Source organism: Trichechus manatus, unplaced genomic scaffold, assembly GCF_000243295.1.
Source record: "Trichechus manatus latirostris isolate Lorelei unplaced genomic scaffold, TriManLat1.0 scaffold00067, whole genome shotgun sequence".
Taxonomy (NCBI): Eukaryota; Metazoa; Chordata; class Mammalia; order Sirenia; family Trichechidae; genus Trichechus; species Trichechus manatus.
Genome location: NW_004444003.1, coordinates 750,387 through 764,385, shown reverse-complemented (window position 1 = coordinate 764,385; position 13,999 = coordinate 750,387). Strand labels below are relative to the sequence as shown.

The following is a 13,999-nucleotide window of genomic DNA, read 5'->3' as shown; positions in this document are numbered from 1 at the left end:
ATCATATCTTCTGCAAAAAGAGATACTTTTATTTCTTCCTTACCAATTTGGATGCCTTTTATTTCTTTTTGTAGCCCAATTGCTCTGGCTAGGATGTACAGCACAATGTTGAATAAGAGTGGTGATAAAGGGCATCCTTGTCTGGTTCCCATTCTCAAGGGGAATGCTTTCAGACTCTCTCCATTTAGGATGATGCTGGCTGTTGGCTTTGTATAAATGCCCTTAATTATAGTGAGGAATTTCCCTTCTATTCCTATTTTGCTGAGAGTTTTTGTCATGAATGGGTGTTGGACTTTGTCAAATGCCTTTTCTGCATCAACTGATAAGATCATGTGGTTGTTGTCTTTTATTTATGTGATGGGTTACATTGATTGTTTTTCTAATGTTGAACCATCCCTGCATACCTGGTATGAATCCCACTTGGTCATGGTGAATTATTGTGTGGATATGTTGTTGAATTCTATTGGCTAGAATTTTGTTGTGGATTTTGTGTCTATGTTCATGAGGGACACTGGTAATTCTCTTTTTTCGTGGTGTCTTTACCTGGTTTTGGTATCAGGGTTTTATGCTGGCTTCACAGAATGAGTTTGTGAGTATTCCATCCTTTTCTATGCTCTGAAATACTTTAGTAGTAGTAGTGCTAACTCCTCTCTGAATGTTTGGTAGAATTCTCCAGTGAAACTGTCAGGCCAGGGGTTTTTTTTTGTTAGGAGTTTTTAAATTACCTTTTCAATCTCTTCTTTTGTTATAGATTTAGTTGTTTTACCTCTGTTTGTGCTAGTTTAGGTAGGTAGTGTGTTTCTACAAATTTATCCATTTCCTCTAGGTTTTCAAATTTGTTACAGTACAATTTTTCATAGTATTCTGTTATGATTCTTTTAATTTCAGTTGGGTCTGTTGTGATATCACCCATCTCATTTCTTATTCGGATAACTTGCTTCCTCTGCTGTTTTTCTTCTGTCATTTTGGTCAATGGTTTATCAATTTTGTTGATCTTTTCAAAGAACCAGATTTTGGCCTTGTTAACTCTTTTGTTTTTCTATTCTCTATTTCATTTAACGCTGCTCTAATTCTTATTATTTCCTTTCTTCCAGTGCCTGAGGGCTTCTTTTGCTCTCTCTATTTGTTCAGGTTGTAGTGTTAATGTTTTGATTTTGGCCCTTTCTTCTTTTTGGATGTGTGAATTTATTGCTATAAATTGACCTCTGAGCACTGCTTTGCTATGTCCCAAAGGTTCTGGTGGGATGTGTTTTCATTCTCATTTGATTCTGTGAATGTCAATGTTCCATCTTTAATTTCTTCTAGAACTTAGTAGTTTTTGAGGAAGGTGTTTTTCAGTTTCAATGTGTTTGATTTTTCTTTTTTTAATTGATTTCCACTTTATGGCTTTATGGTCAGAAAAGATGTTTTGTAATATTTCTATGCTTTGGATTCTGTTAAGGTTTGCTTTATGGCCTAATACGTGGTCTATCCTGGAGAATGTTCCATGTGTGTTGGAAAAGGAAGTATACTTGTATGCTGTTTGGTGGAGTGTTCTGTATGTCTATGAGATCAAGTTGGTTGCTTGTGGCATTTAAATCTTCTGTGTCTTTATTGAGCTTCTTTCTGGATGTTCTTCCCTTCACTGAAAGTGGTGTGTTGAAGTCTCTTACTACTTTGGTAGAGCTCTCTATTTCTCTTTTCAATGCTGTTAAAGTTTATATTTTGGAGTCCTGTCACTGGGTGTGTAAACATTTATCAAGGTTATGTCATCCTGGTGTGTTGACCCTTTAATCATTATATAGGGTCCTTCCTTATCCTTTGTGGTGGATTTTACTTTAAAGACTATTTGTCAGAGATTAATATTGCCACTCTTGCTCTTTTTTCAGTGTTGTTTGCTTGATATATATTTTTTTCCATCCTTTGAGTTTTAGCTTGTTTTTGTCTTTAAGCCTAAGGTGTGTCTCTTGTAGGAAGCATTTAGACTGATCTTGTTTTTTTATCCATTCTGCCGTTCTCTGTCTCTTTACTGGTGTATTTAGTGCATTTACATTCAGCATAATTATTGATAGGTACGAGTTTAGTGCTGTCATTTTGATGTCTTTTTTGTGTGTGTTGTTCACAGTTTCTTTGTTCCACTTAATTTTCTGTGTCGATTCACCTTTCTTTATGTAGTTTCTTTTCATCTTTTTCATTGTTGTTGATTTAGTATTTGCTGAGTCTTTATGTTTTCTTGTTTTTTATTTTGATGTGTAGGACTGTTAGTTTCCTTTGTGGTTACCTTAATATTTACCCCTATTTTTCTAAGTTTAAATCAATCTTTTATTTCTTTATATTGCCTTGACTTTCTCTCCATATAAAAGATCTATGACTACATTGTATAGTCCCTATTTTTGGTTTAATGTTGTCATCTTTTACATATTGATGTCTCTGTTTCCCCATTTTCAGCATTTTGGCTTTGATTTATTTTTGTGACTTTCCTATCTGTGTTGATATCTGGTTGCTCTGTTCTGTGTTCTAGTCTTGGCTTGTTATCTGATGTTACTGATTTTCCAAGTGGAGGACCCTCTTTAGTATTTCTTCCAATTTTGGTTTCGTTTTTGTAAATTCCCTAAACTTATGTTTATCTGGAAATGCCCTAATTTTGCCATCATATTTAAGAGACAGTTTCACTGGATATGTAATTCTTGGCTGGCAATTTTTTTCTTTCAAGGCTTGATATATGTCATCCCATTGCCTTCTTGCCTGCATGGTCTCTGCTGAGTAGTCAGAGCTTAGTCTTATTGACTCTCCTTTGTAGATGACTTTTTGTTTATCCTTAGCTGCTCTTAAAATTCTCTTTTTATCTGTGGTTTTGGCAAGTTTGATTATAATATGTCTTGGTGACTTTCTTTTGGGATCTACCTGTGTAGGTTTCAATAAGCATCTTGGATAGACATCTTCTCATCTTTCATGATATCAGGGAAGTTTTCTCCCAACAAGTCTTCAGCAATTCTCTGTGTGTTTACTCTTATTCCCCCGTTCTGGTACTCCAATCACTCACAGGTATTCCTCTTGATACAGTCCCACATAATTCTTAGGGTTTATTTTTTAAAATTCTTTTATCTGATTTTTCCTCAAGTAAGTTGGTGTCAAGTGCTTTATCTTCAATCGCACTAATTCACACTTCCATTGCCTCAGTTCTGCTCCTATGACTTTCTATTGAGTTGTCTAATTCTGAAATTTTATTGTAAATCTTTGGTTTTGTTCGCTGTCTATGGATTCCTGCAGCCTGTTAAATTTATCACTGTGCTCTTCTATTATCTTCTTAAGTTCCTCTATTGCTTTGTCTGTGTGTTCCTTGGCTTATTCTGCATTTTGCATGATCTCCTTCCTGATCTCTTGAAGAGTTCTGTATATTAATCTTTTGTATTGTACCTCTGGTAATTCCAAGAAGTTCTCTTCCTCCAGAAGATTTCTTGATTCTTTGTTTTGGGAGCTTGCTGAAGCCATCATGGTCTGCCTCTTTATGTGATTTGATATTGACTGTTGTCTCCAAGTCATCAATAAGTTATTACATTTATTTGTTTTATGTTTACTTACTGTGTTCTAGCTTCTTGTTTTGGTTTTTTTTTTTTTGATATGCCCAAATAGGCTGCTCATGTGAGCTAGTTTGATTATTGGCACCTTTGAAGCTCTAACGTCCCGCCACCATGTATGTGAGCCCAGGAGTCCGTTTACTTTTCTTGTATGGAATCAGCTTAGGTGTCCAGATAGTCAGTCCCCAAGTGTGTGGTGCAGGCTCTCGCACAGAGTCCTAAATGGGCAATGGTGTTGGAGTAGGCACAGGTATCTGGCTGCAGTAGCGGGTCATGCGCTGAGCAAGGCAGGGGGCTGACAGCTGCCCCTGAGTGTCTGGGAGGAAAGTGTGTCCCCATTCCCTAGAGTGCATTAAGTTGGTGGGTTTTGCAGCCGAAATATGGGCAGTCATTGCTGTTGGCTGTAACGACTGGGAGGCACCACTTATTCTTGGACCTCTGTCACGGTCAGCTAGGTGGCATGGGTGGAGCCACCAGTCCTCAGGCCCCTAATGTGGGTAGGTGAGGACCCTGCTTAATGAGCAGAGCAGTAGCAAACATCAGGAACCTGCCTCTTCACCATATAGCTGATACAGTTGAAGTTAGGCTTCAGGTATATACCCTGTTGTACTGTGCTGATGAGGGCCTACACTACTGAAATGGGCCCACACAGGTCTATGGAGGGGTGAAAGGCACTCAAAGTCTGTGCCTAGACAAAGGAGCTGTGCCCGCCCTGAATTCCCGGCTTAGGGGAGCTGGCAGATTATTTTTCCTGTTTGTTAATCTGTTCCCTCTCCAAGGCCAGGAGAATGGCTCAGGGTGCCTGACGGCTCCTCCTTCTGGCCCAGGGGATGTGGCAATCGCTGGAGCCAGCCCGGGACTGGTGCAGAGGGGGGAGGGAGCAAGTCAATGGGAGAGAGGCTCTTTCCAAACAGGGTGTTTTTTGATCCACATGGTAGGTTAAATACATGTACTTATCTTTTGCTGACTGAGCGCCTTTTTTTCACTGGCTCTGCAGGCCTGAGCAGAGTCTTCGCTGCTCGGTCTCTCCTGATGCGGAAAATGTGTCCCGTACGCCACTGCTTGCCTCACTGCTCATGCCAACCGATCCAGCTCACAGGGCACTAGTTCTTGCTGGGTCAGGTCTGGCAACTCCTCGCTGCTTCTGAACCGTCTCTCCCTCCCCCTGCCACTCACCCTGATTCCTCAACTTTGCCTTTGATGTTCAGGGCTCCTAGACTGTCATATATAATCAATTCACTTGTTTTTTTGGGTCTTTGTTGTAAGAAGGACCACCGGAAGCATCTGACTACTCGGCCATATTGGCACCGCCTTCTCGTTTGGTTTCTTGACTGCTGCTTCCATTGGTGTTGACTGTGGACCAAGTAAAATGAAAACCGCGACAACTACAATCTTTTCTCCATCTATCATGATGTTGCTTACTGGTCCAGTTGTGAGGATTCTTGTTTTCATTATGTTGAGGTGTAATCCACACTGAAGGCTTTAGTCTTTGGTCTTCATCAGTAAGTGCTTCAAGTCCTCTTCACTTTCAGCAAGCAAGGTTGCATCATCTGTATATCACAGTTTGTTAATGAGTCTTCTTCTAATCCTGATGCTGCCTTCTTCTTCATATAGTCCAGCTTCTTGTGTTACTTGCTCAGCATACAGAATAAGTAAGGTGAAAGGATACAACCCTGACACATACCTTTCCTGATTTTAAATCACAAGGAATTCCCTTGTTCTGTTCAAATGACTACCACTTGGTCTACGTACAGGTTTCTCATGAGCAGAATTAAGTGTTCTGGAATTCCCATTCTTCGCAACGTTATCTATAATTTGTTATGATCCACACCGCTGAATGCCTTTGCATAGTCAATAAAACACAGATTAACATCTTTCTGGTATTCTCTGCTTTCAGCCAAGTCAGAAGTACAACAAACAGACAAGTGGTGTACTTAGTGACTGCCAAACATTAAATGTGATATAAGTCATTTTGCCCTAATCTGCTATCAACTCCTACTAGTTACACTTATTTTCATCAATTATGGACAGACAGCTAGGGGTGTGGACTTAATGATACTAATTAAACCTCATGGGCCTTACTCATGACAGAGCACCTTTAGACCCTTCTGTAGATAGTATTTTATTTTGTTTGGACAATTATTTGGATTCTACTGTCACAAAAAATTAGAAGCAATGAATCAAGAGGGACCACTGCCAGGAAGCCAACTTACAATAAGAAGTAAAGGAAAAAGAAAATTAAAAAAAAAAAAAAATAAAAACCTGATATAAAAACACAGCTGCATGAGGACATTCAGAGTAGTAGCAAAGAGTACATGGGACAATTAATGTTCACTTTTCTTTAAAGAAGCAGGAAAATGTACAATGCATTTTAGAAAGATTTCTAGTCAAAGTAATTAGAAAAAGTTTTAGCATTATAGTGGTACAACTCATTGGCATAAACCTCAATTCATTATGAGGATTAGTCCCAAAATATGCCAAGTAGTTAGGAAACAGTTAAAAACTCACAGAAAAAAAAATCCATTCAAATAACTGAAAATTGTTAGTTTATATAGACTTATAAACAAACTGCAAATAGTTAAAAAAAAAAAAAAAACCAGAAAATTAACTTCAGTATCATCTGTTGTAAATTGCTGTTTTTGTTTTAGAAGCTAGGTGTACAAGGTCACATGACAAATTATGATTTAAACTATAAAAACAAATACTTTGCCTTTTAAATTCATTTCCTTTCTGTAGTAGGTAAGGCATGAAACCTAAACATACGCACAAATTCCAAAATTTTCTTAAAAGAAATAGATGGGATGACAAAGCTGGATTAAAATATAGGAAAACTCTATTACAAAATGCCCAACTATGAATTCAGTTTTATTACAAGTTCCATGAACTTTACCTACCTAATGCTTGCTCCCATAGAAATAATTCTATCTAGATACTCAGTAACAGATATCACTGCAAGAGCACTGTCAGCTCTTGCAGGAACAGTTAAATGTTTTGTTTTCCTTTGCATTAAATTTGTTTTGTTTTTTATAAATTTTGTGTTTAAACCTTAATGTGTTTTCATGTGTTCTTACTTGAAAGGAAAGCTGTTTTATCATAGGAAAGGCCAAAGGTCATATTTTCCACACACATACAAGGAGTCCTTCTATAACCATAAAAGAGGACCAAGAAGGGATGTAAAACCCATCTCCACAACTTCAAAAGAAAGTTTAAAATGGATTACCAAGGAAATTAGTCACTGATCTTCTGAAGGATGAAACTAGATGCTATAGGTAGGTTCCAAATATTTTTACGTTGGATCAGCAGCTGTCATCCCACAGTGAGATTCAAATATACAATAAATACAAAAAAGACAAATTTATTTCATCAAACATTTTATAACTATAATTCTAATAATATTAAAGACATCATACTTAAAATTTTAAAGTCTTCTTGAATTTACATTGAAAATTAATTTCAAAATTAGTTCTCCTAATTCAAGAGGAAGCTAAGAAAGTGACCAAAAGAATTTATTCTTAAAACCCAAATATAAAAAAAGAATATAAAGAATCAAAGGGGGGAAATGATAGCTAGAGAGAAAATGTAAGAGGACAACTGCCCAAATATTCAACCATGGATTATGTGCGCATTTAAAGTATATAAATATGTACTAGTATGAAAAGGCCTGGCACCCTAAAGAAGAAAAGACTTATAATAACACAAATGTTATACAGCCCTGTTTTAAGAAGAGATTTTTTTTTTTTTTTAAATATCTATAGGCGAACAGTTTAAAAGATAAATAGATTCAATTACAGGTTCAAAATTCTTTAAGCTTCTAGTTTCAAAATATATTTGTTTTACTTATGCAATAGGTTTGCAAGATTTCAACCAACCTCATGAAAATTGTCATAGTGTGATTTCTGAAGACACTGATGATGTCCACAGGGCACATTCTGTCTCAGTTTATAATACCACTCTTCACTTATTGACATAGTTAGGTTCCAAAGACCAGGTTGTCCAGTGAAAATAGGCATTATGCGAAAATGGAGGATGATCACATCAGATCAAAAAAAGAAGGATGACTACAGCATTACATAACTGCCGAATTACATCATTACACAACTGCCAAACCACTGAGAATCATGGCCTAGCCAAGTTGACACATAATCTTAACCACTACAGCCAGCGTTATTCTTGCCTTGCACCTCGCCATTTGTTAAGCCAGACGTACGTCGCCGATGTGCAAAATAGTCGAACAGTAGATTTTTTTACTAGTGTCATAAATGCGAAACGTTGGATAACGAGATAGTCGCTAAGTGAGGAGTAGGTGCACTACTTCTGTTTACCCACTCCTTTTGTTATTATTAACTGCCATCAATTCCGACTCATGGTGACCCCATGTGTGCAGTGTAGAACTGCTCCACAGGATTTTCAAGGCTTTGACCTCTCAGAAGAAAATTGCCAGGCCTGTCTTCCTAGGTGCCTCTGGGTTGGTTCGAAGTGCCAACCTTTTGGCTAGCAGTCAAGCACTTAAACATTTGTGCCATCCAGGGACTCCTCTCCTTTGATTATCCTTTAATCTATATGTTCTCCACAATTAACCAGAGTGATCTTTTAAAAATATAAATTTAATCCTGTTTCCTTCCTTCCTACCTCCCCCAAAACTACTCCTATCACCAAATTTTAAGAAGTCCGGTGGCTGTTACTACTCTTAGGATAATTAACAACATGGCCTCATCTTATATCTTGTTCCCCCTAATTCTCAGTGCTTCAGCTCTTCTCTTCAGCTTGTTCTCACCCAGCTGTTTGCTTGCTCCTACTACTTCCTACACAGAGAATGCTTCTTTCCCCTCTCCACCAGTTTAATGCCTCAGTCCTCATTTTGAACATGAATTCTTCAAGGAACTAACTATTCCCAATCTTCCAAAACTAGGATAAATTCTTACAGCATTATAAACATGTGCTTTGTCAGCGCTTGTCATCACAGTTGTAATTTTGTATCTAAACGTGTAATTAATGTGTTCCCCCCAGTAGACTTTACACCTCCATAAAAATAGGACCCACATCTATTTTCGCTCATAATGGTACTCACACACCTGGCATGATGTTAGGCATATATTAAATGCTCAGTAAATATCTGGAAAATAAAGACATGAATAAATGAAGACAGATAAAACTACTATCACCTCCAGTGCATAAGTCATATGCTTTTCAAAGGCATTTTACAATGCCAAATTACCAACTGCCTTGAAAATTATGAACTTAAAAAATTTTTTTTTTTTTTTACTTAATTGGAACCAGTACAAAGAACTCTCCACATGAAATACATACCCAGACAAACACACATACTAGTTTTACATAAAAAGAAATCAACATTTAAATTGAACTGCTGGGAGAAAACAAAAAACAACTTTTTTTTCCAGGCATGGAACATAATAAAGTGAATCAAACCAAAAAAGCCATTGCTATCGAGTTGATTCTGACTCACAGAGACCCCACAACAACAGAGTAGAACTGCCCCATAGGGTTTCCAAGGCTGCAAATCCTTACGAAAGCAGACTGCCACGGAGCGGCTGGTGGGGTCGAACCGCCAACCTTTCAGTTAGCAGCCAAATACATTAACCACTGCACCACCAATGCTCCTTAATAAAGTGAAAAGACCCACCAAAAACAAGCAAACTCAACCAAAACTCAAAAATAAAAAAACAAACTGACAACCAAAATTACTTGTTCAGATATGGAACTATCAAATAAAGAATGACCAAATAATAGTTCTTCATCTGATTTCAAGAACAGGCAAAGTTTCCAGAATTTTCTATATGGTAAACTCTACAGAAATACTATTTTATTTATAGTGTTTAAATAAAATTGGACTCAATAAATGTTTTAAGTATTAAGTCTTTCATTTACAATTTAAGTGATCTTCTGGCTTTATATTCCTTCATTACAAAGGGAATTTTTTTTAACCTACAACTCTTTTTAAAGATATTATCTTCAAACAATCCAAATTCAATTGTTTTACAATACATTAAAAAGAAAGTACCTAGACATTTAAGAAGCTTAAGAATGAGTCATAAAAACAATTTTTTTAAAAAAGATTTAAATGTCACTGGAACCCAAATGTGAAAAATTCTAGTGCAAAATCTTTATTCATTCAACTAATAAGTCACCTATACTATGTGCCAGACTACATACCAGATCCTGGGAATACAAAGCTAAGTATCAAAATAAAAAGAAAAGTAAAAATTAGTATAAAATGCAAGAGTTCTAAAAGAGAGATACGGTTTTTGGTATACATGATTTTTGATATTTATAATCGTTTAAAAATAAAAAAATCTTACCATAAAATTCTTACGATCACCTCGTGTGTGTGCATTCTCCTGTCATGACTATCGGTAGCTTCAGGAATGCAAAGAAATGAGGGTACATTCAAAAATCTTGTCTGACTTATATGGCATACACTGAGTTTATGTTTTGTAAGGCCTACAACTGCTATGGAAGGGGTTTTTGTGTTTCTTTTGTAGGTATTCCATGTCTCTACATTGATATTTCATTGCACGAGGCTGGGATTTGTGGATAAGGGGATGAAAGATACAGTCCTGCCATGGACAAGGCTCACTGTCTACCATGAGGTATGTGAAAAATAGTGTGGGAAGTAGAAAGTATGTGTTGTATGATAAATGCAACAAGAGAATGGACTAAGTGCTATGGGAACAAGGACAAATACCAGGACAGGTAACTTAGGAGTGTATATTTCATAGAAAGGCAGGTATAATTTACTCCCATGACTCTGTCACGATATCTAACTTATTCAGATGCTTGAATAAAAAATGTCAACTGACACTGCTGACATTATTCAATTGATATTACCTTTCTGTGAAATCTTTCCTGCTGTTCTGACAACAAAAATCACTTCTTAAATACCAATCATAATATTTAAGATTCAAAATGTTTTCATCTTATCGTGTTCTATATTTAAATTTACAGTTTTATGTAATTTATTAGTTTTCCTAACACTAAAGAATAGGTTTGCATTGCAGATAATAAAAATTGGCTTGAAAATGCATTTTTGTGTGTAAATTGGATTTTTTTTTTCTGGAAATTTATAACACTTGAAACAAAAGTAGTCAAATAATGAAATCCTCACTCAAGAATCAGAAGTTATTCAGTTTCTGTAGTTCAAACTCTGCTTTTAACTTCTCCTTTCTCCCTACTTTAAAAGGGAAGCAGATAGCAAGAGCTTTTAGACTGACTATAACATATCAGTAAGGTAAAAGTTTTAGAGTTGTACTTTATACTTTTCTCTGTTTAAGAAAAAGTTATTATTTAGCTAGACTTTTGTTAGCACAATAAAAATAAACAGTAATAAACAACATATTTTTTTTTTTTTAAAAAAAAGACCCCATTACCATCAAGTCAATTCTGACTCATAGCAACCCTACAGGACAGAGGAAAACTGACCCATAGGGTTTCCAAGGAGTGGCTAGCGGATTTGAACCATGACCTTTTGGTCAGCAGCCAAGCTCTTAACCACTGCACTACCAGGGCTCCACAAATAACATATTAGGTCCCCAAAATTTAGCATTGTCAGCTCAGTCTTTGGTACATCTTACACAATTCACGCTTCCTACAGAAACAAATACTTACATTAACAAGTACATGCTAAAAAACTCATGGAGTAATCAGTGAAGTGTACAAGAATTAAGGAGCTTCAAATAATACAATTACGTATTTTGCCCCTTCAGTCTAACATCTAGCGACTATATCTATGCATATCAGAGACGCTTTAAAGTTGAGTAATGACAATGATGATGATGATAACAGCTAAGATTTACTGAACATTTAACTTGTATTAGGCACTTCTAAATATTTTATATTTAAGTTTGTCAACTATTATTAACCCCTATTTTAAAGACGTGAGCCCTTGTGGCACAGTGGTTAAGAGCTTGGCTGCTAACCAAAAGGTCAGCAGTTTGAATCCACCAGCTGCCTCTTGGAAACCCTATAGGGCAGTTCCACTCCATCCTATAGGGTCACTATGAGTCAGAAACGACTCGATGGCAAAGGGTTTTTTGAGTTTATTTTAAAGAGGCTGGGAGATGTTAGGAAGTGGCAAGGCTGAGATTCATACTAAAGCTGTCAGACTCCAAAGTTCTTAACCACTGAAATGAGAAAAAAGAACCATTACAGGTAAAGGTTGGAATTTAGAAATGGCTTTGCCGTAAGAATTTTAAAATAAACATATTCAAATGCATTCCGTCTATTTTAATCATGTATCTACTAAAATTGTAGGAAATATCCCATCTCAAAAAAGCACTGACTTCAATACCATTGAATTATTAGTAGATTTTAAAATGTTTATCTAGATGTTACACAAGCAGTCCCTGGGTTACGAACAGGATTCGTGCCTGTAGTGTGTCTTTAAGAATCGGTAGGTAAGGCAGAACAGGTGTGTACAGTTCTTATTTAGCCTTACTTCAGTGGTGGGGAGATTTATTTAGTAAGCAAAGCCTTACTATTTACCTACTAGATATTTAAGTACTGTAGGAAGCCCTGGTGGCACAGTGGTTAAGTGCTCAGCTGCTAATTGAAAGGTCGGCGGTTCAAACCCACCAGCCACTCTGCGCGAGAAAGATGTGGCAGTCAGTCTGCTTCCATAAAGATTACAGCCTTGGAAACCCTATGGGACAGTTCTGCTCTGTCTGATAGGGTTGCTATGAGTCAGAATCGACTTGACGGCAGTGGGTTTTTGGGTTTTAGTGCAAAAAAAGGCTCGAAGCCTTTTCAATGATTTAAAAGCTGCATGTGCAGCAAGTGAACGTGACTGTGAAGAATTTGTTGCCAGTAGGGGTTGGTTCAATCATTTCAAAGTGAGGGCAAATTTACATAACACTAAAGTGCAAGTACGAGTTGTCTGTAAGTTGGACATTTATAACCCAGGGACTGCCTGTAATGAAAATATTTTGTATCGTGTAAGTTAGATTTTTAGCTTCTCTAGAAAAAAAAGCAATCCAAAACTTTTATAATTAATTCTCTTCACCATAACACAAGTAATTTCTGAACACAATCAAAAGTCAAAGCTCTCAAGTCAGAAAAGGTAAAGAAACTATACTTAAACCATAACAGAGATTTTACTGAAATGATTTCAAAATTAGAACAGTATAACAATATGTTCTTTAATATTAATTTTTTTAGATTTTGGAATAATCCACGTGTTAGTGGGAATAAAGTGAAGTTTGCACAAAGCCCCAAACTAAATACAGACATATATTACTTGTTTGCCTGTTGTCATACTAAAAAAAAAATCTGCTATAAGCATACCTTGGCAAAAAATACGGTGAGGTGAGTTTCACTGCCAACAATCCAAATAGGGTATTTTGGAGATTTCAAGTAAGAACCAACCTAGAACAAATGTAGCAAAATGAAACAAATGAAAAATTTATACTGCCTGTTAAATACTTGCCCACAAATATTTGAAACAACTGAAGTGTCCAATTCATATTTAAATAGAATACTGTATTGTGGATAAGCATGTTGACCTACATATTTCACTCTCTTTCTCCTATAGTGCCTTACCCATAGAAGTCAAAGGCTAATGTAAAAATGGATGTTATAAAGACTGTCGGTGCTAAGCTTGTATTGCATCTTTACACCAGAACAACAACAATAGGGATTTAACACAACTAGAAATAATTAGGTTACTCCTACGAATCATTCTCAGGTTTTGCTGAAGTTCCTAGATAGAATGACCACTTCTCGAATTTCAGCATGGTATCTCAATCCTAAAATTTTAAACCTATAGATAGTTACTTTATAAGGAAAATAATTATAAAACAAATCAGTAAATCTATAAAAAAATGAATAAAGGGGATAAGCCTTAAGAACATTCCTGTTCTCAGGGCATCTAGGGAAATATAATAATCTCTCTTAAAAAATATAATTCAAAACATTTAAGAGTATAAAAGAATCCGGTCACATAATCCTTCATGGTAGAAGGTAAAAACAAGGTTTTATAATACGAACAGTCTCTTTAAAATATACAAAAACTCTACTTACAGCCTGCCTTCTTGGATATATACTTAATCTATAAATATTACAGTGCCACAAACTTGAAAACATTATTTTGTGTGTGACAGAAGAAGAAAGTTTAATATTCAACACATAAAACAGATTTGAGAAATCCAATCAAGTTCACACCAATCAATTTCACACTGTTATTAGGACAGAAATCTTAACTTAAAAACAACCAACCTTATTAATCAAATTCTGCTGAATTTTCTTTATCTCATATAGACTGCTTATAATTGGTAAATCCCAAGTCCTTACTTGAGCGGACAGGCCCAATTATTCTTTCCTAATCAGCCAGCGGAGCCCTGGTGGTGCAGTGATTAACAGCCTGGCTGCTAACCAAAAGTCGGCAGTTCAAATCCACCAGCTGCTCCTTGGAAACTCTATGGGGCAGTTCT

The 13,999-nt window shown here is 36.3% G+C and overlaps 1 protein-coding gene across 4 annotated transcripts in view; it reads right to left on the bottom strand.

The window, feature by feature from the left end:
• The window catches only part of MINDY3 (MINDY lysine 48 deubiquitinase 3), a 103,421-nt gene that overhangs the window by 37,623 nt on the left and 51,799 nt on the right, over window positions 1-13,999 (bottom strand). For all 4 annotated transcript variants that reach the window (XM_004379661.3, XM_023734325.1, XM_023734322.1 and 1 more), the window contains one exon: window positions 12,855-12,935. In XM_004379661.3, coding sequence (XP_004379718.1) covers window positions 12,855-12,935 — 81 coding nt within the window. The remainder of the gene's footprint in view (window positions 1-12,854; window positions 12,936-13,999) is intronic.